General features: G+C 38.5%; 1 protein-coding gene and 1 pseudogene across 2 annotated transcripts; one reads left to right on the forward strand and one right to left on the reverse strand.

The window, feature by feature from the left end:
* Positions 1-10228, reverse strand: LOC136219270 (uncharacterized; annotated as a pseudogene).
* On the forward strand, positions 10208-27134 carry LOC136219269 (E3 ubiquitin-protein ligase UPL1-like). 2 transcript variants are annotated; one of them, XM_066006603.1, is made up of 17 exons: positions 10208-10492; positions 10957-11071; positions 13109-13204; positions 13320-13526; positions 13719-21623; positions 21699-22016; positions 22398-22599; positions 22685-22968; positions 23474-23757; positions 23953-25078; positions 25176-25322; positions 25438-25518; positions 25652-25877; positions 25966-26105; positions 26262-26368; positions 26459-26629; positions 26848-27134. In XM_066006603.1, exons 2-16 carry the CDS (start codon positions 11039-11041, stop codon positions 26559-26561), a joined length of 11259 nt encoding a protein of 3752 aa, XP_065862675.1. In that variant the 5' UTR covers positions 10208-10492; positions 10957-11038; the 3' UTR covers positions 26562-26629; positions 26848-27134. The 2 variants fall into 2 exon arrangements, with proteins under 2 accessions (XP_065862675.1, XP_065862673.1); XM_066006601.1 differs by having other exon boundaries at positions 10209-10492; positions 13716-21623.
* The last annotated feature ends 130 nt before the right edge of the window (positions 27135-27264 follow it).

Consider the following 27264-nt stretch of genomic DNA (forward strand, 5'->3'; position numbering starts at 1 on the left):
AAACTAGAAAAGAATATAATTTACAACATAAACATTTTACTAAAATTAAATTGAACAAAATAAAATTTACAGCAACTAAATTGAACTATAATTAAACAAAATAAAATTTACATACATACAAATTAAATTAATAATTATTAAAATAACAATTATAACATATAAATTATAATCAAATTAATATAAACAAATAACAAACAATTAAATTTAATTATATTTATTTAAAAAATAAAAGCCCCCAAATAGCCTCGGGCGTATGAACATCACGTTCGCACCCCTCATGCCCGCACCTATGGTGGGGCGTATGAACATCACGTCCCACCATAGGTGCAGGCATGAGGCTATCACGCCCACACCATAGGTGCGGCGTGATGTTCATACGCCCGACCTATGATCCTGACGTGATGTCCATACGTCCGAGGACGATTTTGCAAATTTCAACAAATTCCTCACAGATTAAAAAACGAAGCACAAATCAACAAAATAAAACCGTAAATCGTACCATTTTTGCTTTCCCTTTACCGTCCATGTCACGATCCATGGTTTGGTTGAGAAATTAGTCCGGATTTGATCGAATAGAGTTTAGGGTGTTTGAGAGGTTTTGGAATTTTTGAAAATTTGGCCGAAGGCTATTTCGGTCTATTCACGGGGCTAGAGGTGGGAAATGATGGCTTGGTTTAGTAATTCACTTAAACTAATTACAAAGTAATTGCTCTCTTTTTTTTTTCAAATTAAAAAAAGTAAAATCAGACTTTTTTTTTTGCCTTTAGAAGATAACACTTAAAATTAAAAAAAAAAGAGAATAAAACTGGTAAGAGCATCTCCAACAACCTTTTAACTTAGTTCTTAAGTTAAAATTTGAGGAGGGAGAATGAAAAATCAACTCCAACAACTTCTTAATGGCTCCTCAAATTACTAAAAGTCTCTCACATCCTCTCTATTAATAGAGAGTCTCTCTCCACCTCCTAGTGTCTCTTAATTTATTTTTTATTAATAATTTATTATTGAGAACTCTCTTTCCTCTCACTATTGGTAAATATAACAATTAATAATTTTAATAATAAAATAATAAATAAATAGTGAATATAAAGAGTATTATTGGAGATGATATGTCTTAGTGACTCTTAAATAGACTTGTCCATAGGTCGGGCTGGGCCGGGTTCGGGTCGGACCTGACATGTTTTTAGGTAAAAATGCTCGTCCCAAGCCCAGCCCAGTATTAATTTAGGCAGGCTCAGGCCGGACTGGGCTCAGGCTTAAAAATCAAATCTCAAACCCAACCTATATAAACCCACCTAAAAAAATATACATAATTTTTAATTATAAAAAAATCAAATTTATACTTGTAATAAATATTTAATTATAAATATATAAATTTTCTAATTAATATTAATAAAGCGGGCTGACCCGTGATATTTTCATATGTCCAAAGCCCGCCCAAAAGATAGACGGGCTTTATCGGGCTTGGGCCAGGCTGGGCCTAAGAATAAATTTCACTGTCCAAGCTTGGCCCAAGGGACACGGGCTTGACGGGTCAGGCGGGTACCCGGACCCATAAACAGATCTACTCTTAAATCACTAAGAGTCAATTATTTATATTATTTTCAGAGAGTGTACTAAGAATCTCTTAGTGATGCTCTAAGACCAATAATGCAAACAGGAACATTTAGAGAAAGGCAGAGGGGAACGTTTCTTACGGTGACAATGACACAAGTTGGCCGGAAAGGTAAGATGGAGCTGAAGAGGAGCAGCCACGCGCCTCCACGCGCCGGGGTGTGAAGACGGAGCAGGAAGTCGCAGGTGGCGCGTGAGGCCAACGCGCTGGAAGGATTTACAGGGTAGTCTTGCTCATAGTAGGGGAGTGATATCTAAGCATCAGGTTGGAAGCATCCGAGAGCAGCTAATAGTTGCCATGTATAAGTTGAAGTCCTTGAAGCAGAAGAGAGGATAGTGCCAATATATAGCCAGGTAGCAAATTAAGGTGTCAGAGGAGGCTGATTTCAACTTCAATTATACAATTAATTCTGTTAGTAATGATTCAGGTGTTATCTCCTCTTCGAGTCAATTTCTCTCTCTTTTATGTTTCTCTTTCCTTATTTGTGATTTATGTGTCTTTTTGCCTTTCAGTTTCCAACTCCGGACTAATAGCAGCGGCACAGCAAAGTTGCTTTCCTGATTTTAATCAGGAAACACAGATGGATGCCTTTCATCTATTTTCGCATTGCTTGGAACTCTTGTTAAGCATATAAATTTGATCCGTGTTCCTCCGGCGTTGTCAAACATCAAGTCATGTTGGATTGCTGGTTAAAGGACACAAGCTTAATCATCTAACCAAAAGCCTCAATGAATTCCCCCCACAAACTCCAACTACCTGTAACAAACTCAATCCAGACATTTATAGGTCAGCATCTCTTATAAGACTCTTGACAAGCTACCTATGAGGAACTACAAATATGAATAGAGAAACAAATTTGTTCAAATCACCTACCCAATCTCTGTATTTCCACCAATGCATTTAGCAAGAATTAGTGATCTCCAAGAAATCATAGAGCAGCTTTCGATAGGATAGTATCTCTTCATTAGGTCCTAACTAGACGGGCAGCAAACGCCCCATCAATTGAATGTTTGATTGGGTTTGAGGAATAGAACCCGCGTTCAGTCACAAAATCAGGTGGCACGTATCTGTGAACAGGATCTATTTGAAATTCCTGCCAATAAGTACATAAGAATTAACCCTGATAGTATGGGAAATGCTATTTGGTTGACAATAGTAGCTTTACAAAAAGGGAAACAAAATTAGCCACAGATGAGTTAATGTCAGAGTACTTAAGGAATAACTTAAAGGAACTCGTTAAGAATATGTATCAGAAGAAATGCAGTATTTCTTACAGGATGTCTGAGAAGAAATGCGTCCACCCTTTCTTCATTCTCTTCAGGGTCTATGGAACATGTACTGTATACTAAAACTCCACCAGGCTTTACCAATCTGCATGAAGGATAAACTCATTGGGCAAACACAAATTGAAAGTAATGTGCAAAAAAATCATCCTGGTAGAAACTGAATTTCATATTGTATCAAGTTGAGAACTTTAAAAATATTAGATAATATATTCCCAGAAGCAGAAGTCGAGCTTTATTGGTCTATAAAAGAACATGTGTGCATGTTGTTTTCGAGATAAAAGAAAGAGGATCAATTTTATATCTCACTTCGAAGCTGCAATAAGGAGCTCATCCTGCAAATTTTTTAGTTGTTCCATATCCTCCAACCTTCTATTCCATCGCAAGTCCGCCCTCTTGAAAAGGGAACAACCATAATCATTAGTTCTTTCACTCTCAATTGGGAGGAATACGAAGAGACAATATCAGCTAATCCAAACAGCCAAATAATTTTAAATCTTCAGTATTATGGAATTCTTGAGGAGATTGATCACTTTAATCAATGAATTCCTTTACAGAATTACCTTGGAGAGAACACCAAGCCCAGAGCAAGGAGCATCCAGCAGAACTTTATCAGATGTCGTCGAACAATTTTCCTAAGAAATTTTGCAAAAAGAAAAAGAATAATTACCTCATCATTTTTTACAAAATATCAGCTATTAGTAGAGTGGTGACAACCTACAGTGAAGGCACGAAGATCTGAAGGACAGTGGTGATGATACCATCAACTTGGTGCACCTTTGCAGTCTCTTGAAGGATTCTCAACCGGCCTTTGTTTATGTCGATTGCATATACCATGCCTACACCCAAAATGGCATCACTATTCCATAAGGCATCAGTCAACTTTAAAGAAAATGAAACTAATAAATAAATACAAGTACATAACAATAACTTCGATAAGGAGACTTCTTTCTATTATAAAAAGCTTCAGTCAAAAGAATTTTCAACATGCCAGAATTGATCTTGGCCAGCAAACGGAGACAGAGTGAGGGCTTGGACATTTATGAATAAAGAATATATTGTCCTTAGGGAAATTTAAACGAGATGGGAAAACTCTTTAAAAGTCATTGTTATCAAGTATAAAAATTGGTGTAATTGGTGTTGTAGGAAGCTCTTAGCACTTAAATTCTAAACATCATATTTTGCCATTTAATTGTGCATGCAACAGCCCCTTTGAATACTTGCATGCATCTGTAAACTCACACTACCCTAGAAAGAGGGAAAACCCAGTGCATGAGGCTCCTACTATGAGCAAGATCTAGGGAGGGGTCAGGTCCTTCATGGGTACACTACCATAATGAACAGAAAAGCATTGATATCAATGAATATAACAAAATAGAGTAACAAAAGGATAAAAAAAGGATAAAAAAACGCTAACAATCGAAAACTGAACAAGATGATGCTAGGGCTGTAAATGAGCCGAGCGGCTCGGTGGTCGTCTCGATAAAAGCTCGGCTCGATTTGTGAACGAGCCGCTCGTGAGCACGATTTATTGGCTCGATTCGTAAACGAGCCGAGCTTGAATAGGCCAAAGCTCGGCTTGAAAATTACACAAATACAACAACAACAAAGCCTTAGTCCCGAAATGATTCGGGGTCGGCTAACATGAACCATCATATAAAACCGTGAAAATCAAGTCGTGTCAGCGACACAGATTCGCTCCCTCCACTCCGTCCTATCCACTACCATATTTTCCTCAATTCCCAATAAACTCATATCACTCTCGATCACCCTCCTCCAAGTTTGCTTAGGTCTTCCCCTACCCCTCACCACTACATCCCTTTGCCACTCTTCGGTTCTCCTAACCGGCGCATCAAGCGCTCTACGTCTCACATGGCCAAACCACCTTAGTCGGTTTTCTCTCATTTTATTCTCAATAGATGTAACCCCTACTTTTGTCCTAATTATTTCATTACGCACCCGGTCCTTTCTCGTGTGACCACACATCCATCTCAACATACGCATCTCCGCCACCGACATCTTATGGATGTGGCAGTGTTTCACTGCCCAACACTCCGTACCATATAACAATGCTGGTCTAATTGCCGTCCGGTAGAATTTTCCCTTCAATCTATTAGGCATGCCGGGATCACAAAGGAAACCCGTAGCACTCTTCCACTTCGACCAACCAGCTTTAATCCTATGGGCAACATCTCCATCTACTTCTCCATCCGTTTGGATAATAGATCCTAAATACCGGAAGCAATCCGAGGCCTGAACAACTCTCCCATCTAGGGTGATTGTCCCTGCCTCCCTACTCCTACGGCCGCTAAACTTACACTCCAAATATTCTGTCTTACTTCGACTCAACTTAAAGCCTCTAGATTCTAGAGTTTGCCTCCATAGTTCCAACTTCATCTCCACTCCTTCTTTCGTCTCATCAACCAACACAATATCATCTGCAAACAGCATGCACCATGGTATACCATCTTGAAGTGAACTTGTTAGTTCATCCATAACGATGGCAAAAAGAAATGGGCTTAGTGCGGAACTTAATATTATTTCATTTGCTATTAGATGAGTTCGTTCACAAACATAATAAAAGAGTAACTAACGAACTATTTGTAAGCATCTTGTTTATTTATTCACGAACTTTGCTTTTGTGAGCTAGTTTATGTACACAATTAAAGAGCTATTTGCGAGCAAACTTCATAAATATAGTTAATGATTTACTCACAAACAATTCATGGTTAGATAATTTTCTTAATGAATCAAGTTCAAAGAGGATTTTGGGCTCGAAACAAGCTTGAAGCTCGGCTCGAGCTCGAGCTGAGCCAAGCTTGAGCAAGCCAAAGCTCGGCTCGGGCTCGTTAATTTTATAGCCGAGCTTGAGCAGGCCAAAGCTAGGCTCGATTACAGCCCTAGATGATGCAAAACCAAAAAGCTAAATGCAAGTAATTTACAGACTGCAACTTCATCCCCCAGCACCTGATTTATTGAAATGGAGAAGAACGCTCAACGAGTCCAGAATGTTAAAATGTGGAAGTGAGGGGGTGAGTCTTAGAAAATACCCTGATTATCCATTAGAGATGCCATGTAAAGCGTTTTCCCCCCAGGATCAGCACAGCAATCAATAATGCTTTCTCCGGGTTGAGGATTCACAACAGAAACTACCAGCCCTGAAATGAACATCATAACTTTTCAGGAAAGAGTAAATACAAGCAAAATAAATCATAAATTACAAACAAATGAATATGGATAGAATAGAACCAGAGTTTCTACCCTTCATAAGACAATCATATATGGTTTAAGGCTACAGGTTAACTCCAACAAGCAGAAAAAATCATCCATGTTCAAGATATAGTCATAACTACCATAGTGCAACACAAAAGTATCAAGATTCTTTTTCCATTCTGGTCAAGCACCATAGAAGTAAAGAATGAAAACCAACCTGCACTCTCATCCTGAACTGAACATAGACCTTGTTTAAGTAATCCAGCTTGTATGACATTCTGAAATTAGGAAAAGAAAAACATGATCATCCCTGAGTAATTTGCAGTGCAATGCAGCAAGACACATCACCACTTCTTCTTTCTTGAGAAGCCTTGCAACTAGGCCAATTGAAAGACAAATGACTTCTGTGCCCACATGCAAATGTGTTTGCACATGTGAGAATGTGGTACGTACTTATCTCACATGTCCAATGGCAGGTGTTTACTTCTAATTATTCCACTGCAGTTAAAGAAGTCCAAAACTGTTGAAGTCTGAAGACAGCTAAAAAAAGCTGTAAAGATAGTTTTACTATCACTGATACACACTAACCAATTCATGTATCTCGCAAATCAAGTCTACCTAAGGCAAAAAAAAAAAAAGGGGGGGGGGGGGGGGGGGGGGGGGGGGGGGGGTGGGGTTTGTGACATGTGGACTGACATCTTGCCAGATTGTGAAGCCTTAGACCCTATAAATATGAACTTATGCATGAATAATGATTTATAAAATAGAACATAATGATCCGCCTGAGCTCAAAGAAGAAATGCTCAGAGACGTATAAGGATTTCTCAGTTCAAAACCTTTTCTTAGTTCTAGGTTATTGTAATTTTTCCCTTGAATTTTCAGTTTTTCCCTTGTGGCCAAGAACTAATCTCTGAGCAAATATTATTAATAAAGTGGGCAGTTTGTAATTGCTCAACTATTTCAATATCCCATAAGCTTTGTCAGTACATTGATTAAAACACTTAAATGTTATTCCAACCATCTGTAGCAAGTAGCCACCATGAACTCACCACAGGGTGAGAATAAAGAGTGGCAAGAACACGTGCTTGTGAGCGATCATCACCTTCCAACTTAGGGAGAGGAAGGGAGTTAGTTTCCTGCAACAACAAAAGGTCAATAATTCATAAATGTTGAACCTTTCCCTTTATTGAATCGTTTATAACAAGATGGCACACCTTCAGCGACACTAACTTCCGCAGAATCCCATTCACCATGTTACTAGCACCAGGCCTAAGGGCCACCTATGCAAGTCTCGCATTCTGCAGTTAAAGATGTAACAACCATACAAATATAATTCACTCCACGATATGACTTTCAACAGCCTTTTCAGAAGCTGGCAAAATCCAAAACGCCAGGCGATTGGCGAACCATATCATAGTGCAGAACCAGCCTGACTTCAAAGTTTGCATAAATTGAACTTACTAAACTCAAAATTCTGAGTTGCCGAGTACTCTACTCGTACCTTGAAGGTCCAATTAATTGTAATAGGAGGACGGTTAGTGTCTGTTCTGCATGACTCTGGAACGTTATAGCTAAGAAGCGGAAGTAAAAATTTTGGTAGATAGGGATCCCATCAAAACTTCTTTTGCCATAGCATTGCCACAAACTGAAACAAGCAGTAATGTTGACATGAACACTCATTCACCGTTAGAACTAAGCTTATTACAATCTTAGGGTGGAGATTCAAAGCATCCTAAGACTTAGATTTAATAAGCGCAGATCTAACGATGAATGACCAAATTCAAGGTCCATGTCAACACTACTCCTAAAACAAGTACCTATATGATTCTTCCTCCAGTTACCATAGTACATGAGAAACAACACTACTCCTAATAGGTATGGTTTATGCAGTGTAATCATCGTTAGAAAGTAACGAACGTGTCTGACAGGGCAAAGGCTTTGTTTAGGCATTATCAAATGCACAAAAAACAATAATTAAATTAAATTAAAGATAGATAAGTAACGAATAAATATTCCAAAAAGGGAGTGATACTGGATTTACCTCATCGACCACAGTATATGGTGGCATGTCTAGCTTGACAATCTCGTAAAAGCCAATTCGAAGAATCTAAGATAAGAGAGGAAATGCAAGATAAACTAAGCTCCCAATATCTAAATAATTGCTCTCTCTTTTTCTAAGAAATTTTGTCAAATTAAATACTTGCATAGTTTCTGCATGCAGAGCTTTCCATTTTCATTCAACAAAGAACAATTACACGTTAGAAGAAATAGACAATAACTCTAAATATAGCAAACGGATCGCATGCATGTATAAAGTAAAAGAGCTATTATTAGTCCAACAAATTTTTATGTCATCGTGGCACATGGATCCACCAGTTAGACCTCGTATGCAAAAGTCAACAAAATCTTTAGTCCAAAGTTCCCCCAATCCAACCAAGATTTTTGCATCACCAAGCTCCTTGTTTGCTATTACACGTTCCCATCCATTTTTTGATAAAGAAGATAGCAAATCTTAAATATTATCATCTGCTCTTATGTGCACATGGCCTCCTGCTGCCATCGGCTATCACATGTCTTATATATTATTTCCTCTTATTCTTTCCTCTGCTTAACCTACTATCACTTAACCTTTTGGTTAGGTATTCAGTTCAAACTTGTTTGACTTGCGCGTCAAACACCAAATAAATGCCAAATGTATGACAAAAAAGCTAGAGAGTAATTAATTATTCTCCATGACCCCGCCTCCAAAAAAAAAAAAAAAAAAAACCTGCAAGAGCAGAGGCTCCATCCTCCTAAAGGTATTCTCCTCATGGCACAATGAATAAATTAAATGATCAAGATATCTCCTCCACCGGATGGTGCCTCCAACAACGTCTGTGACCTAGAAAATCAAGGTATGAAGAAGAAAAAAGTAGATGAGCTTCATAGAAGTAATGATGCATTTCTTTTATCACAAGATGTAAACAAGCAAGTACAACTTTCACCAATTAGATTTACACAGCACTGTTTGCATCTCTTAAGAGAAGAAATTACATTTCTTCTAACTTCAATAAAAAGAAAAAAGAAAGTAACAAGAAATAGACACAACAAGAAAAGATTTACCAATCTAAGATCACGATCATCCAACTCCTTGGTTTGGAACCCAAGAGTTCTTTCAACATAGCCCATTTCATTATCACCTGAACCTTTTCCTTTCTCATTCAAGAGGTCAGCAAATGCACCACCCATTTCAATTCTCACCAACCTCACTGCAGAGACTGTAAAGCGCACACACACAAAAAAAAAAAAAAACAGTTAAACTATGAAAGCAAGGCACGTACAAGTCCAAAAATGTTTTCCTGATTGCCAATTTTTCTGACCTCATCAGTAACAAAAATTAAACATTACAAAAAAGTGAAATCTAGAGTGGAGATAAGCACAAAAACTTAACTGATCAAGTTCAAGTACTTATAATTCAGAATAAAGTTATTTCCCATATTTCTTTTAATAAATGAATTAAAAATAAATAAAAAGGCGCAATGATACGTAGACATAATCAAAACAGTAAATAGCTTATTTAATGGCATGCATTTAAAGAGTGTTACCAATTCTATGAGGTGAGACCTCCAAATTCAATTTCTTTGTTTTGTGGGGAGTGGAATTACCTGCAAAATCACAATGAAAACAGAAAACTAATATCATCAAATAAACCAAATTCAAAGTCACAAGACAGCCATTATCAGGATAAGGTGTATTCTGATAAAGCCGCATAAAAACATGGAAGGGTTAAGAATACCAGAAATCAGATTGATTAAAGAGCTATCCGTTCTAGAAGGGATGTCTTACCTTTTCTAGGACCAGGAATCGATTTATTGAATCTGGCGTTGGCCCTGGATAAATTGGGTGGCCTAGAAGTAGAAGGAGCAGTTTTGCGGGTATCTACAGAAAGATAAACATAGAGGGAAAGTAAGTGTGACATTGTTGCTCCCGCCCCTGCACTGTCGCTTTGCCTTTTCTAATTTACCGAAATCAACAAGCGTGCTCAGTTCATTTACTGGGAATTTGGAAAAATTAGAGGCATCCATTCTAGTTCATCAAAGGCGTGCTCAGTTTAGAGGGTCTGTTTTGTAATTTTTGTTTCCTATTCTCTACACGAAAACGACGTCGTTTCATCGAGTGGGAATTGCAGCAACAAAATACACCACCTGTTATTCCCCGCAAACAAATCCCTAATTTTTCCATCGAGTTATCTGCGATATCGCGAGAGGGAAATCGGAAAGAGAGCTCTTCTCTTCCGACACTCCACTGATTGCCAATTTCCTCCACCGCCGGCGCCGCTCCTTCCACCACCACAACCTGCTCTTTTCTTCGACGGAAACGGAAATCAACTCCGGCGGTCAGGCAGGTTAGTAATCTCAATTGAATATGAAGGCAAGGCTTAGTTGTTCTTTGAATGCTGCTGATAAAAACCTAAAGAACCTTTATATGTAAATCAAGTATTTTAGCCCTGGGCCATGTGCGACTCTGGTTCCGGCACTGTCTCTGATATAAATATAAACACTCCTCAGCTTTCTTCTTCTTCTCAGTTAGATTTCTTCTGCAATTCCCTGTCCCTCTTTCTAAAACCTCTGTTTATCTCTCTCTATATATCACATAATCGTTCTCATACGGAATCCCTAATTCTCGATGGCGGAATCGATCTTTTTTATTCTTATGTAATTTCTGCTTTCCCTCTCTCTTTTATGATTTTATATCGAGGATCCCATTATTATTAACAGTGGATGCAAAACCCTACTTTTTACTGTTCAAATTTGATTTTTTAGTCTTCAATTGTTACTAATTTCTTCTCTTTTCCCCTTCTTTTGTTAGAACATCGATCGGTTTTCTATTGTAGAGGATTGATCGATTCGTGATCGTTTTCTTTTGTGCCTGCAATGCTCTTTGATTCATAATGAAGCTCAAGCGGAGGAGGTCTTTGGAAGTGGTTAGTGTATATATCAGTACTATGCCTATGATATTATTTGGTCCTAGGTTTTATTTAATTGTGAATTTTATCAGACTTTGTTTCTTTGAAGTTTTTTTTTTTTTTTTGCCATCCCTTATCTCCGATGGAAATATTATGTTATTGTTGTCCAGTCGTAGTTGCATGCTGATAATTGAGATGGTATATAGTTTGTATTCTTTTACTTATTTGTCTCTGCATCTTTTTGTTAAATTGATTCCTGTCATTATGTTTCTGAGTCGTTTTCTTTATTTGAGATTATGATTGATTGAACAGCTGAAACATTCCTAGTTAAACCACTATAAAATTAGTGATTTGAGTGCTGAGTGTTGTAGTTGCTGATGCCGGATGAATCTTTGGGGTGACAAAATTATACACTAACCACAAAATAAAAATGGGTTTGAATTTTGATAGATAGTATTAGTGTCAAATGAATCATGTTTAGGGTTGACCTCTTAACCAAAATAATTAAGAAAAATTATTAATGTACCTTTTAATGTTTTATTTTTTTATATTTTTAAATGTTGCAACACAAATTTACTTTATTTTTATTTTTATTTGTATTTGTGAAAAATATTGACAATGTAACAGTTATTATTTTGTGTATTTGTATGATTATTTTGTTTTGAATGTCATTTGTATGCTTGGTTTGTTTGTATAAAAATTATTGATGTAGATTATTTTTATTTGATTTTCTTGTCGTGCCAATAAGTTTGAGTCTTGTCGATAGACCATGTTAACAGATTGCATATTCTTGTCATGTTAGATTGTGTTAATACTTCATAGGTTGGTTCATGTTAACAGATCGAGTATTGTTATCATGTTAAATGGGTTAGGTGTGCCTTATTGTGTTATTTGTTTATTCACTGTGTTGCATTGGTGTTTTTTTTTTTTTCACACTAGTAGCAAATCGTATTGTGTTGGTGTCAACCCATTTGACACTGTAAGTTGATAGACACAATTTTTCGCTTTCTGTCCATAGCCTTATTTTGTTTATCTTATTTTCCTTTAAGGATTGTTTTGTTACATGATTGTGGTAATGTGGTGTATAAACCCAGAATTTATTTTAAAGGAATTGCAATGGCCTTGGAATCATTTTAGAGAATAATTTGAGAACCAGCAATACTTCAGTAGTGATATGGTGCATTAAGTAGTTGTCATTTAACTCAATGCTTCAGTTATCATGCTTGTTCATAATGGTTTTGTTATCTCTATTATCTGATTGTTTTTACTGCCTAGAATAGTTTCGATTCTAACAGTTTTTGTTTATGTCTTCTGATTTTGATGGTAGTTGTCAATTTGGAAGTACTAGTCATCATTGTGGACATTCCTCTCCATTCCTCTTACATTAGTACTTCAAGTCTTGAATGATCCACTATGCGGATAAGATACTTCTATGAAACTAAGTACTAATTTGGAATTTTGTCAAATCTCACACATTTTAGTGCCTTTATGCTTATTTCTATGTGTTAGTACTTAGTTTTATAGCAATTTCCTTGGTTTTTGGTGTTTTCTTCTTTATTTTATTTTTACCCAATATTTTTGTTGCGATATAAGTTAGAAACATAACAGGGCATCTAAAATTGCCTTTTTGGGTCAATTTTTCTAGAGGCTGGATTGGTCATTACTAATGAGGAATGCAGGCGTGTATATCAATTGGGAGGTTTTAAAACTGCAAGGAATTTACTTTATGGGAGTATGATAGTTGGAAAACATGCTTTTTGCTACTGGCTTTGAATTTGCTTTCCTTTACCAGTCAACAAGCTGAATGCTTGTGAACTATACTATTTCCAAAACTAATGATAGATATTAATTAGTTTATAAAATTTTATTTTTGAGGTCTATGTTTTTACCTGTTGCGTTCATGTGGAGAAAATTGGAGTTTCTTGGTCATCTAATATCCTGTATAAGTTGGTTTTCTGTATGCTCTTTATTTTTGTTGCGTGTTTTGCTCAGAACTTATAATTTTTGCAAATGCTGTAACAGCTTTTTTTGGGTTCTTTTGTTGTTTGTATTCAGCCTCCCAAAATCAAATCATTTATCAGTAGTGTTACTTCTACGCCACTTGAGAATATTGAAGAACCCCTAAAAGGTTTTGTTTGGGAGTTTGACAAGGTTAGTTTGTGGATTTATCTTATAAGAATCCAGGTTTTTTTAATATAATATTATGTTAATTTTAATTATTTTCTTGAATGGTCTAATTTATTTGCATAATTTGGTTTTGGTGCAGGGAGATTTTCATCATTGGGTTGATCTTTTTAACCATTTTGATTCATATTTTGAGAAGCACATTAAACCAAGAAAAGATTTGCAAGTAGAGGATAACTTTTTGGAATCTGATCCTCCCTTCCCAAGAGCAGCTGTTCTTCAAATTCTCCATGTTATCAGAACCATTTTGGAGAATTGCACGAATAAACATTTCTATAGTTCTTATGAGGTACAAATTTTTTTTATCCTTCAGGAGTATTTTATCTGTGTTGGACGCTTTTCTGATTCTTTTCTAATTCTTTTATATCTAGACCACATTAATCAATAGGTTAATGAAGATGTAAATTGTACACTTTAAAAGGTCTTTCTTTTCCACCATGCTCCTGTAAATTTAGCTCTGTTCTTTGTGTTGTTGCAGCAGCATCTTGCGTTCCTCCTTTCTTCCCCTGATGCAGATATTCTAGAGGCTTGCTTGCAGACTTTGGCAGCTTTTCTGAAGAAAACTATTGGAAAATATTCCATTCGAGATAGTGGTCTGAATGCAAAGCTATTTTCTCTTGCTCAAGGTTGGGGCGGAAAGGAAGAGGGGCTTGGGTTGATTGCATGTACTGTTGAAAATGGGTGCGATCCCGTTGCCTATGAATTAGGCTGTACTTTGCATTTTGAGTTTTATGCACTGGATGAGTCGAGCGAGAGCCATGTGAAAGAAAAGTCTTACCAAGGTCTACAAATTATTCATTTACTTGATGTCAATGCTTGCGTTGAAACAGATTTAGAGCTTTTGAATAAGTTAGTTGCAGAGTACAAAGTACCAACCAGTTTAAGATTTTCTCTGCTGACAAGATTGCGGTTTGCAAGAGCTTTTGGCTCTTTAACTTCTCGACAGCAGTACACATGCATTAGACTTTATGCCTTCATTGTTCTTGTTCAAGCAAGTAGTGATGCTGATGATGTAGTTTCATTCTTTAACTCAGAGCCAGAGTTTGTTAACGAGTTAGTCTCGTTATTGAGTTATGAAGATGCGGTACCTGAAAAAATCCGAATTTTATGTCTCTTATCATTGGTGGCTCTCTCTCAAGATCGATCCCGCCAACCAACAGTTTTGGCTGCTGTCACATCTGGTGGGCATCGTGGCATCTTATCTAGCCTTATGCAGAAAGCTATTGATTCTGTTATTAGTGGCGCATCAAAATGGTCTGTTGTTTTTGCAGAGGCTTTATTGTCTCTCGTCACTGTTTTAGTCTCATCATCATCAGGTTGTTCAGCCATGCGCGAGGCTGGGTTTATCCCTACTCTTCTGCCTCTCCTTAAGGATACAGATCCACAACACTTGCATTTGGTTGCCACTGCTGTGCATATTCTAGAAACTTTCATGGATTTTAGCAACCCTGCTGCCACACTTTTAAGAGAGTTGGGTGGTTTAGATGATACTATCTCCCGACTGAAAGTAGAAGTATCTTATTTGGAAAATGGGTTGAAACAACAAGGTGGAGATCCTGATCTGGTGGGGAGAAGTCTACAAGTAGTTTCAGGTGTTACCGCTGAGCTGGATAATGTACATCCTATGTATTCTGTGGCTTTGGTTACCTATCACCGGCGGTTACTAATGAAAGCTCTCTTACGTGCTATCTCACTTGGAACATATGCCCCTGGTAATACATCTCGTTTCTATGGATCTGAGGAGAGTTTATTGCCACAATGCTTATGCATAATTTTTAGAAGAGCAAAAGATTTTGGTGGCGGGGTGTTTTCACTTGCAGCAACTGTCATGAGTGATCTGATTCACAAAGATCCTACTTGTTTTGCTGTATTAGATGCAGCTGGTCTGCCTGCTGCATTTCTGGATGCTATAATGGATGGTGTTCTATGCTCTTCAGAAGCCATAATGTGCATTCCTCAATGCTTGGATGCCTTGTGCCTCAACAATAATGGTCTTCAGGCTGTGAAAGATCGTAATGCTTTGAGGTGCTTTGTGAAAATCTTCACATCTAGGACATATTTGCGTGCCCTTGCTGGTGAGACACCAGGGTCCTTGTCTACTGGACTTGATGAATTAATGCGCCATGCTTCCTCACTGCGTGGTCATGGAGTGGATATGGTTATTGAAATTTTGAATTCAATATTCAAAATTGGGTGTGGAGTTAATGCATGTTGCTCATCCTCAGAACCTTCTTCATGCTCTACTCCTGTTCCCATGGAAACAGATTCTGAAGAAAGGTCCTCAGTTCCATCAGATGATAGGGATGCAACCAGGATGGATGGTTCAGAGCATACTCCTGAGCTTCCCTCTGATACTTCACTGGTGAATATAGAGTTATTCCTTCCTGATTGTGTTGGCAATGCTGCTCGACTTCTTGAGACAATCCTTCAAAATGCCGACACATGCCGTATTTTTATTGAGAAGAAGGGACTTGATGCTGTTCTGCAGTTATTTAACTTGCCTCTAATGCCCCTTTCAGCATCAATCGGTCAGAGTATATCTATTGCCTTTAAGAACTTCTCACAACAGCATTCTGCTTCTTTAGCTCGGGCAGTATGCTCGTTCTTGAGAGAGCATCTTAGATCTACAAATGAAATTTTAGTTTCAGTTGGTGGAACCCAGCTTTTAGCAGTTGAATCTGCTAACCAAACAAAGGTCCTCAAATATCTGTCCAGTCTTGAGGGTATATTGTCTCTCTCTAATTTCTTGTTGAAGGGAACTACATCTGTTGTCTCTGAATTTGGTGCAACTGATGCTGATGTTCTGAAGGATCTTGGAAAGACATATCGGGAGGTGATTTGGCAAATTTCTCTGTGTAATGATTCCAAAGTGGATGAGACGAGGTGTGCAGATCAAGAAACTGATAGTGCAGATACGTCTTCTTCCAATGTTGTTGGAAGAGAAATAGATGATGATGCAAATATTCCGGTTGTGAGATACATGAATCCAGTTTCTGTTCGGAATGGTTCTCGATTCCTCTCAGGTGCAGAGCGTGAATATCTTGCAGTGCTCCGTTCAGGTGAAGGCTTACATCATCGTGGTCGGCATGCGTTGGCACAACATATGCGTGGCGGGAGGAGTGCTCGACATCTGGAAGCTTTGAACATTGATTCTGAAGTTCCAGCAAATTTACCAGAAACATCATCACAAGAGGCCAAGAAAACAAGTCCAGATGTTCTTGTCTTGGAAATTCTGAACAAGTTGGCTTCCACATTTCGCTCTTTCTTCACAGCCCTAGTTAAGGGATTTACCTCACCAAACCGTCGGAGAGCTGATGTAGGATCATTGAGTTCAGCTTCAAAAACCCTTGGAACTGCCCTTGCTAAAATATTTCTTGAGGCTCTCAGTTTTTCTGGGCATTCGACATCTGGACTTGATATGTCACTGTCAGTGAAATGTAGATATCTTGGAATGATTGTGGATGATATGACAACACTTACGTTTGACTGCAGGCGTCGAACTTGTTACACAGCAATGGTTAATAATTTTTATGTACATGGGACCTTTAAGGAGCTGCTTACTACATTTGAGGCCACAAGTCAATTGTTGTGGACTTTACCATACCCTTTTCCAACACCTGGTGCAGATCATAAGGCTAGTGAAGGAAGTAAATTATCTCACAGTAAATGGCTGCTTGACACATTACAAAGCTACTGTCGTGTTCTTGAGTGCTTTGTCAGCTCCTCTTTACTCTTACCTGCATCCTCCACGTCCCAGGCTCAGCTACTAGTTCAACCAGTTGCAGTTGGTTTGTCAATTGGTCTCTTTCCTGTTCCGAGGGATCCGGAAGTCTTCGTACAGATGTTGCAGTCTCAAGTTTTGGATGTGATATTGCCTGTTTGGAACCATCCTACGTTTCCAAATTGTAGTACGGGTTTTGTTGCTTCTATTATTTCAGCTGTGACACATATATATTCTGGTGTTGGTGATGTCAAACGGAATCGCAATGGTGTTGCAGGAAGCACAAATCAGAGGTTTTTGCCACCGCCACCTGATGAGGGTACTATTGCAACTATTGTTGAAATGGGGTTTTCAAGGGCAAGAGCAGAGGAAGCACTGAGACGAGTAGAAACAAATAGTGTTGAACTTGCCATGGAGTGGTTGTTCAGTCATGCCGAGGATCCTGTACAGGAGGATGATGAGTTGGCTCGGGCACTTGCTCTCTCACTTGGGAGCTCATCTGAAGGACCTAAAGTTGACAATGTGGACAAGTCAATAGATCTACTGACAGATGAAGCACAAACGAAGGCACCTCCTGTTGATGATATTCTTGCTGCATCATTGAAGCTGTTTCAAAGTATTGATACAATTGCATTCTCATTGACAGATTTGTTGGTGACCCTTTGCAATCGGAACAAAGGAGAAGACCGTCCAAAGGTGGCATTTTATCTTATTCAGCAATTAAAGCTTTGTCCTTTGGATTTCTCCAAGGATTCTAGTGCTTTGGGTATGATATCACATATTTTAGCATTACTTGTGTTTGAGGATGGAACTGTACGAGAAATTGCTGCAGAGAATGGTATTGTACCTGCTACAATTGATGTCCTGATGAATTTTAAAGCTAGCAATGCCTTAACAAGTGAGATTCTTGTCCCAAAATGCATTAGTTCTTTACTGCTTGTACTAGATAACATGCTACAGTCCAAGCCCAGAATATCTTCTGAAGTTGTGGAGGGGACTCATACAGGATCTTTGCCAGATTCTTCAGCTGCTGCCCCAATTACAGATGGGAGTTTGGCTCCAGATGTTCCTGTAAGAGAAAATGAGTCATCATTGGAGAAAATTTTGGGGAAGTCTACAGGTTATTTGACTATCGAACAGAGTCATATGGTGCTGCAACTTGCTTGTGACTTAATAAAGCAGCATGTTCCTGCTGTTATTATGCAGGCTGTTTTACAGTTATGTGCTCGCTTGACAAAAACTCATGTTCTAGCTCTGCAGTTTCTTGAAAATGGAGCCTTAGCTGCAGTTTTTAGTCTTCCAAGGACTTGCTTTTTCCCTGGATATGATACAGTGGCTTCTGCTATTGTTCGACACCTGATTGAAGACCCTCAGACTTTGCAAACTGCTATGGAATTGGAAATTCGACAAACTTTGATTGGAAACATGCATGCAGGACGTACTAACCCACAGACATTTTTGACAACAATGGCGCCTGTTATCTCTAGAGATCCTGTGGTATTTATGAAAGCTGCAGCTGCAGCTTGTCAGTTGGAATCATCAGGAGGGAGGACTCTTGTGGTGTTGTCAAAGGAAAAAGAGAAGGAAAAGGAAAAATCAAAAGCACATGGCGTGGAAGATTCTGTTCGGATTTCTGAGAACAAGGTACATGATGGTTCAGGTAAATGTGTCAAAGGCCATAAAAAGATTCCTGTCAATCTCACTCAAGTAATTGATCAGCTCCTTGACATAGTTTTGAAATACCCTCCTCCAAGAAGTGAGGAAGGTTGTGCTAGTGATTCAACTTCTATGGAGGTGGATGAACCTGCCACCAAAGTGAAAGGAAAATCCAAGGTTGATGAGGCAAGAAAATTGTGCTCTGATTCTGAAAAATCTGCTGTTCTAGCAAAGGTGACTTTTGTTCTCAAGCTATTCAGTGATATCCTACTTATGTATGTACATGCAGTGGGAGTGATATTGAGGCGGGATTCAGAACTATGCCAACTCCGAGGATCTAATCAAACAGATGGTTCCGGACATGGTGGGATAATTCATCATGTCTTACATTGGTTACTTCCAATATCGACAGACAAATCTGCAGGGCCTGATGAATGGAGAGACAAATTGTCTGAAAAGGCTTCATGGTTTCTGGTGGTTTTGTGTGGTCGATCTGGAGAAGGACGGAGGCGAGTGATTAATGAACTTGTGAAAGCAATGTCGTCTTTCTCAAACTTTGCAAGCAATTCTAGTAAAAGCCTTTTATTGCCTGACAAAAAGGTTTTTGCATTTGCTGATTTGGTGTATTCTATTTTATCAAAAAATACATCATCTGGCAACTTGCCTGGTTCTGGATGTTCACCAGATATAGCAAAAAGCATGATAGATGGTGGAATGGTACAGTGTCTAACAGGTATTCTTCAAGTTATTGATTTGGATCATCCTGATGCTCCCAAGATCGTTAATCTTTTGCTGAAGGCTTTGGAAAGTCTTACTAGAGCTGCTAATGCAAGTGAGCAAGTCCTCAAATCTGAGGGTCTGAACAAGAAGAGAAGTATTGAATCAAATGGGAGGCATGATGATCATACAACTACATCAGTTGCTGGTACAGTAGAGCAAAATCAGAATGTTAACAACTCTGCTGATGTGCCTAATGCGGTGCAGACTGAAGAACTGCAATGCCAAGTTCCTTCTCAAAATGAGGGTAATCAAGATGCACACCATAATCAGTTTGTTCAGCAAGAAATGAGGATAGAAGTGGAAGAGACAATGGTGAACAACCCACCTATGGAGATTGGGTTGGATTTCTTGCGTGAAGAGATGGAAGAAGGTGGTGTGTTACACAACACTGATCAAATTGATATGACTTTTCGGGTGGAGAATAGGGCAGATGATGATATGGGTGATGAGGATGATGATATGGGAGATGAGGGTGAGGAAGATGAGGATGATGATGATGGAGAGGACGAGGACGAGGATATTGCTGAAGATGGTGCTGGCATGATGTCTCTTGCAGATACTGACATCGAAGACCATGATGATGCTGGTCTGGGTGATGACTTCAATGATGACATGATTGATGAAGATGATGATTTTCATGAGCATCGCGTGATAGAAGTAAGGTGGAGGGAAGCTCTGGATGGGCTAGATCATTTGCAAGTCCTAGGCCAACCTGGTCCTGCTAGCAGTCTAATTGATGTTGCAGCTGAGCCTTTTGAAGGGGTGAATGTGGATGACCTTTTTGGTCTTCGCAGGCCTTTGGGTTTTGAGCGTCGTCGTCAGAGTGGTAGGTCTTCCTTTGAGCGATCGATTAGAGAAGTAAATGGATTTCAACATCCTCTTCTCTTAAGGCCATCACAGTCTGGGGATTTGGTTTCTATGTGGTCATCAGGTGGACATTCATTTAGGGATTTGGAAGCTCTATCATCTGGTAGCTTTGATGTGGCTCACTTTTACATGTTTGATGCTCCAGTTATTCCATATGATCACGTGCCAACTAGTCTTTTTGCTGATCGTTTGGGTAGTGCAGCACCCCCACCTTTGACTGATTATTCTGCAGGAATGGATTCATTGCATATACAGGGTAGACGAGGTTCAATTGATGGTCGGTGGACTGATGATGGTCTTCCCCAAGCAAGTTCCCAGGCTACTGTGATTGCACAATCTGTAGAAGGGCAGTTTGTATCTCAGTTGCGTAGTCTTGCTCCTGCAAGTGATCCTATTGAAAGGCAGTCCCAGCATCCAGGATTGCAGGATAGTCAACCATCAAATGATCCTCCATCCAATGATGGGCAAGTATTGGTTGAAGGTGATAACACTAGCAGTCAGCAAACGGAAGTTCAACAACAAGAAAATGGTAATGAAGTGATACATGAACTTGCTCCTGCAGTTGAAACTGTTTCTTGCCAAGAGCAAATAAATCCCCCATCTTCGGTTGAAGATGCAGGTGAATGCCTACATGTGCAGGTGCCAATGTTAGTTCAAACAATTTCTCTTAACAGTACACCAAATGGTCAGGATAATATGGAAACTAGGGAGGGCAATGACAACGCTGGTGATCAAGTAGAGATAATGCCCGAGCTTGTCAACTCATCCACTGGTTGCCATCCTCCTTTGCAATGTGCAGGGGTTTCTGAAGTGCCTGCAAGTCTCCATGATGTGCCTGTTCAGACTGTAGCTTATGATGCTTCTGGGCGAATAAGGGATTCTGGTTTGGTGATTCGTAATTTGGATCATACAAATGTAGATGTTGATATGGATAGTATAGATGCTGAAGGCAACCAAGCTGAGCAGCGTCTTCCTGCTACAGAGCATGTTTTGGATGCACCACTGTCTCGGCATGAGACTCTGATTTCTGAGGAAGCTAGTCATGCTGACCAAGCTAGTGCAAATAACGAGGCTTCGGGTGCAAGTGCAATCGATCCAACATTCTTAGAGGCTTTGCCAGAAGATTTACGGGCAGAAGTTCTAGCTTCCCAGCAAGCCCAGTCTGTTCAACCTCCAACTTATACTCCACCTGCTGTTGATGATATTGATCCTGAGTTTTTGGCTGCCCTTCCCCCAGATATCCAAGCTGAAGTTCTAGCACAACAGAGAGCCCAGAGGATTGCCCAGCAGGCTGAAGGACAACCTGTTGACATGGATAATGCTTCCATAATTGCTACTTTCCCTGCTGAGTTGCGCGAAGAGGTTCGTCTTTTCATCTTTGTGATTTTTCTCGTACTGACCAGTGATAAGCCTTTTCATGTTTTTCTTTTTATCCAGGTGCTTCTGACTTCTTCTGAAGCAGTTTTATCGGCATTACCGTCTCCACTGCTAGCTGAAGCGCAAATGCTAAGAGATCGAGCAATGAGCCATTATCAGGCTCGTAGCCTGTTTGGAGGCAGCCACAGGCTGTCTATTCGTCGAAATGGTTTGGGGTTTGATAGGCAGACAGTGATGGACAGGGGCGTTGGAGTAACCATTGGGCGGAGAGCAGCATCTTCCATTACAAATAGCATGAAAGTGAAAGAAATTGAAGGCACGCCACTTCTAGATGCCAATGCTTTGAAAGCTTTGATCAACCTTCTACGTCTGGCACAGGTAACTGACGTTCATTATTCTTAGTAGATGTTTAATACTAATGAAGAATTTAATTCTTAAGTTGATGTTTAATTTGTAGAATTCTTACTTCATGTTTGGTGTCCCGACCGGGAACAAGACCTATTACAAGATACTTCTTTAGTGGGGTGATAACTATGAAAAGACGAATTTAAAATTCTATTGAATTTTATATTAAATACATGAATTGTATTATATATTTTTATCAAACGATAGGTTGAATTATGTTAAATATTTTTATTAAAATTAAGTGGGAAGATTGTTATAAGCTTTAGCTAGAGCAATTTATTTGTTTTGCAATGTCATGTCTCTCAAAAATTATAAGTGCCAACATTAATATTTTTTTCTTTTTGGATTGCATAGCCCCTTGGAAAAGGCCTTCTGCAAAGACTTCTGTTAAATCTTTGTGCGCATAGCACTACGAGAGCAACTTTAGTTCGTCTCTTGCTTGATATGATTAAACCTGAGGCTGAAGGGTCAGTTAGTGGATTGGCAACAATTAACTCCCAAAGGCTTTATGGCTGTCCATCGAATGTCGTTTATGGTCGATCACAGTTGTTGGATGGTATTTCTTTGGTCCTTTAGAAATCTTTTGTAATCTGTGACTTGATGTATTAGATCAACTTATCCAGGTTTTTTCTACCCTACAGGTCTTCCACCATTGGTTTTGCATCGAGTTCTTGAAATTTTGACATATTTGGCTACTAATCATTCATATATTGGAAATATGTTGTTCTACTTGGATCCGTCAATTGTTCCAGAGCAGTTAAGTTATAGGCATATAGAGACTAAGATAGATAAGGGTAAAGAGAAAATTGAGGATGGAGATGTTCCGTCAAAACCTTTCGTAAATGCAGATGATGTTCCTCTGATACTGTTCTTGAAGCTCTTGAATCGACCACTATTTTTACGAAGCACAGCGCACCTTGAACAGGTAAAGCAAAATCTCTGTTCGACTGTTTTATGAAAATAAATATCCTTGAATTTTGTTTTAAACTTTACCTAGTTATTTTAAATTGTATTGAATTTTAAACTCATTAATATTTATTATTAAATATTTAATATTATTTACTTTTTTTTCCATTAGTACTTACTTTCTAATATTAATTAATGATTTATTTATTACTAGTATTAATTCCTATTTACTTTTTCCATTTATTATTTTTTATATTAATTATTGTATACATTGTTTTTAAATGATCTATTAATATGAAAAATTAATATTAATATTTTTATTATGAATTAGTATTAGTAAAAATTAATAAATTAATGAAAACAGAAAATTTTCTGAAATTTTCTTTTTTATGTTACTAAGTAAGCAATTGAGATTATTAAAATGTTCCAATTTATGTTCACATCATTGCTTTAGCAATCTTTTGTAGCTTTTTCATATGACCGCAGTATTTTCCTTGGTAATTTATTTTCTTTTCACGGTCCAGGTTATGGGACTGCTCCAAGTGGTAATTTGCACAGCTGCTCAAAAAGTAGAGTCTCGGACCTTATCTGGACAGGTAACTGCAAATTCTGAAAAGCAAACTGTCGATGAAGCTTCAGGTGATATTCAGAAAGATCCCCCACTGGAAACAGAGATTAGTCAAGAAGATAAGTCTAAAGCTGAGTTGTCTACTTCAGATGGGAAGAGGGTAATCGATACTTGCAGTATTTTCCTGCAGCTGCCACTACCTGATTTGCGCAATCTGTGCAGCCTTCTTGGTCGTGAAGGGTACTGTTCAGACTGCTTCTTATATCTGAATATTCCGTGTTGTTTTTCTTTTATAACTTGTGATGATGAGAAATGCACCAGTCGTATGCTTCTGTATCTTCTCTTTTCCTGCCCTGTTTTCTCCAATTCTCTTTTTGTTGTTACAATGCAATGTAGCCGACAGTGAGAACTAATATTTTATTTTAACTGATTCAGGCAGTCTGATAAAGTTTATATGCTAGCTGGAGAAGTGCTGAAGAAGTTGGCTTCAGTGGCAACATCACATCGGAAGTTCTTTACATCTGAACTTTCAGTATTAGCTCATAGTTTAAGCAATTCAGCTGTCAGTGAACTTGTCACCCTGAGGAATACACACATGTTGGGTCTCAGTGCTGGATCCATGGCGGGTGCTGCTATTCTTCGTGTGCTACAGGCACTCAGCTCACTCACCTCTTCCCGTGTTGATGAGAATGGGGTGCTGGAAGGTGATGAAGAACAAGAGGAGCAAATCACCATGTGGAACTTAAATGTTGCACTTGACCCATTGTGGCGAGAATTGAGTGAATGCATCAGTGTTACTGAGACACAGCTGGGTCAGGGATCCTTTAGTCCAACTATGCCAAATATGAATTTTGGGGAGCCTGTGCAGGGAACATCTTCTTCTCCTCTTCCCCCTGGGACCCAGAGATTGCTTCCTTTTATTGAAGCGTTCTTTGTTTTATGTGAAAAGCTACAAGCAAACTATTCCATGATGCAGCAAGATCAAATTGATGTAACTGCTAGAGAAGTCAAAGAGTCAGTTGGTGGTTCTGCTTCCTCAACCACAACAGGAACTGCAGATTTTCACAGGAAGTTGGATGGTGCTACCACTTTTTCCAAGTTCGCAGAGAAGCACCGTCGGCTATTGAATACTTTCATAAGGCAGAATCCTGGCTTGTTGGAGACATCACTTTCTATGATGCTGAAAGCTCCGAGACTGATTGAGTTTGACAACAAGAGAGCATATTTCCGCTCAAGAATAAGGCAACAGCATGAGCAACACCTCTCTGGTCCTCTGCGGATAAGTGTACGACGGGCATATGTTTTAGAGGATTCATACAATCAGTTGAGGATGCGACCTAGTCAAGATCTGAAGGGACGGTTGAATGTACAGTTTCAAGGTGAGGAAGGTATTGATGCTGGAGGTTTGACCAGAGAATGGTATCAACTACTTTCAAGGGTAATATTTGACAAGGGTGCATTACTTTTTACCACTGTGGGGAATAATGTGACGTTCCAACCAAATCCAAATTCTGTCTTTCAGACTGAACACCTTTCATACTTCAAGTTTGTTGGACGAGTGGTAATTCTCCAAAACTAAAGATATCTAAGCTATGGGTTTGCAAATAATACCGTCTCTCTAAGATTTTTGACGTTTGCATGTGATGGTCATTTTGTAGGTTGCGAAGGCACTTTTTGATGGGCAACTTCTGGATGTTTATTTTACACGATCTTTCTACAAGCACATTCTTGGGGTAAAAGTTACTTACCATGACATAGAGGCTGTTGATCCTGATTATTACAAGAACTTGAAGTGGATGCTGGAGGTGAGTGAAATCAATAACCGATGTTTTGACTTTCTTGTTTTTATGCATATACTTTATCCATGGGAAGAATGTTTTCTGACAAATGATGCTCCTATCCTTATATAATATGTTTCAGAATGATGTGAGTGACATACCTGACTTGACATTCAGCATGGATGCTGATGAGGAAAAGCACATCCTTTATGAGAAAACAGAGGTAATTTAGTGATGTTAAACCTTTATTCTTTTGCACTTGTGTGTTTGTATGAGCCTCTAGGCTGTTAGTGTTCAACTTAAACATGAATTTTAGTATTACCTTTGATTTATTTACATTATTGTGATTGAAAAAGGTAACTGATTATGAGCTCAAACCTGGAGGAAGAAACATACGGGTTACAGAAGAAACAAAACATGAGTATGTTGACCTTGTTGCTGACCATATCTTGACAAATGCTATTCGTCCTCAAATCAATTCCTTCCTTGAGGGCTTCAATGAATTGGTTCCCCGGGCACTTATTTCAATTTTTAATGATAAAGAGCTTGAACTATTAATCAGTGGACTTCCTGAAATTGATTGTAAGTTGGCTTCCTTTTATTAATGTGTTACATTTGTTCAGTTTGGTTTTTCTTTGCGGGTATATGAGTGATGCCATTCTCCTTACAGTGGATGATCTAAAAGCCAATACTGAGTATACTGGCTATACTTCAGCATCTAGTGTTGTTCAATGGTTTTGGGAGGTAGTTAAAGTTTTCAATAAGGAAGACATGGCAAGATTGCTGCAATTTGTTACTGGAACATCAAAGGTAATTGTTGAACTTCTGCTTACTTTGTTACTCGACAATTGCATGCAGATTTCGTTGTGTCTCGCTGGATTGGATTTGTTTTGGCCATTCTGTCCTTCTGTATTTAAAATAGTTTTTTGGTAGATCGATTTTCTAAGAGATATTGTTCGCTTCCAGGTTCCGTTGGAGGGTTTCAAAGCGTTACAGGGCATTTCAGGTCCTCAAAGATTTCAGATTCACAAGGCATATGGAGCTCCTGAGCGGTTACCTTCAGCTCACACATGGTTGGTTCAGAATATAGATCGTATTGAGAGCACATAATATGCTTCTAATGCTGGAAATGATTATAATATTGAACGTTTTTGTGTTTTCAGCTTCAACCAACTTGACCTTCCAGAGTACACCTCCAAGGGACAACTTCAAGAACGTTTGCTGCTTGCTATACATGAAGCTAGTGAAGGTTTTGGGTTTGGTTAGCCATAGAGTTGAAACTTGATGCTGTTGGCGGGGAATTCCAGCTTTTTGCCTTCAGATTATATGTACATGTAAGCCTTGATTTTAGACTTGACTTCTTGCAATGAGGGTTGGTTTATATAATTGTTATCATTACTACAATGTTTATTCTTATCACTTATGGTTCATTTGACTTGTTGATTCTTATGATTTGAGTGCTGACTTTACTGCAATTTTTTTTTTTTTTAATTAGGTTACTAACACTTTTTTTTTTTTTTTTTTTCTTTTGTTTTGTTTTTTGGGTATCCAGATGGGGGATTTACTCTGGTTGATAGGAATTAGAATAATATAGAGAAAAGCAACAGTTAATGCTCTCATCAAAATAGGACCATATGCTGCTATAGCGATATTGGGGCAAAGAAGCTTAGGTTGGAAAATGTATATCATTTTTGGGGTTCTTGGCATGTCATTCAGCTCCATCTTCTTTTCAGAGCAATACAATTTGGCAAATACAACATTTCTATGTTTATATATTTTTAGGTTCATCTTTACTAATATTCTTTAATATTTCTGATGGAAATTTGCTTTTTTTAGTTATTACTTAGTTTCAAAATAAGTAGTTGCTAACCTTTTCATTTCGTTTCGTTTTTTGCACAATTGCATGTCATATTTATCCAGCATCCGCAGATTTCAATTTTGATTCCTACTCTTTCTTTTTAACATTTTT

The sequence above is a fragment of the Euphorbia lathyris genome, chromosome 2 (genome assembly GCF_963576675.1).
Source record: "Euphorbia lathyris chromosome 2, ddEupLath1.1, whole genome shotgun sequence".
Lineage (NCBI taxonomy): Eukaryota > Viridiplantae > Streptophyta > Magnoliopsida > Malpighiales > Euphorbiaceae > Euphorbia > Euphorbia lathyris.

Excerpts from the sequence above, each read along its gene's own strand:
- LOC136219269 (XM_066006601.1), top strand. The coding sequence starts at position 11,039 with ATGAAGCTCAAGCGGAGGAGGTCTTTGGAAGTG. Across the intron at positions 21,624-21,698 it reads CTGCTGAGTTGCGCGAAGAG|GTGCTTCTGACTTCTTCTGA; the intron begins GTTCGTCTTTTC and ends CTTTTTATCCAG. Across the intron at positions 22,017-22,397 it reads ACCTTCTACGTCTGGCACAG|CCCCTTGGAAAAGGCCTTCT; the intron begins GTAACTGACGTT and ends TGGATTGCATAG.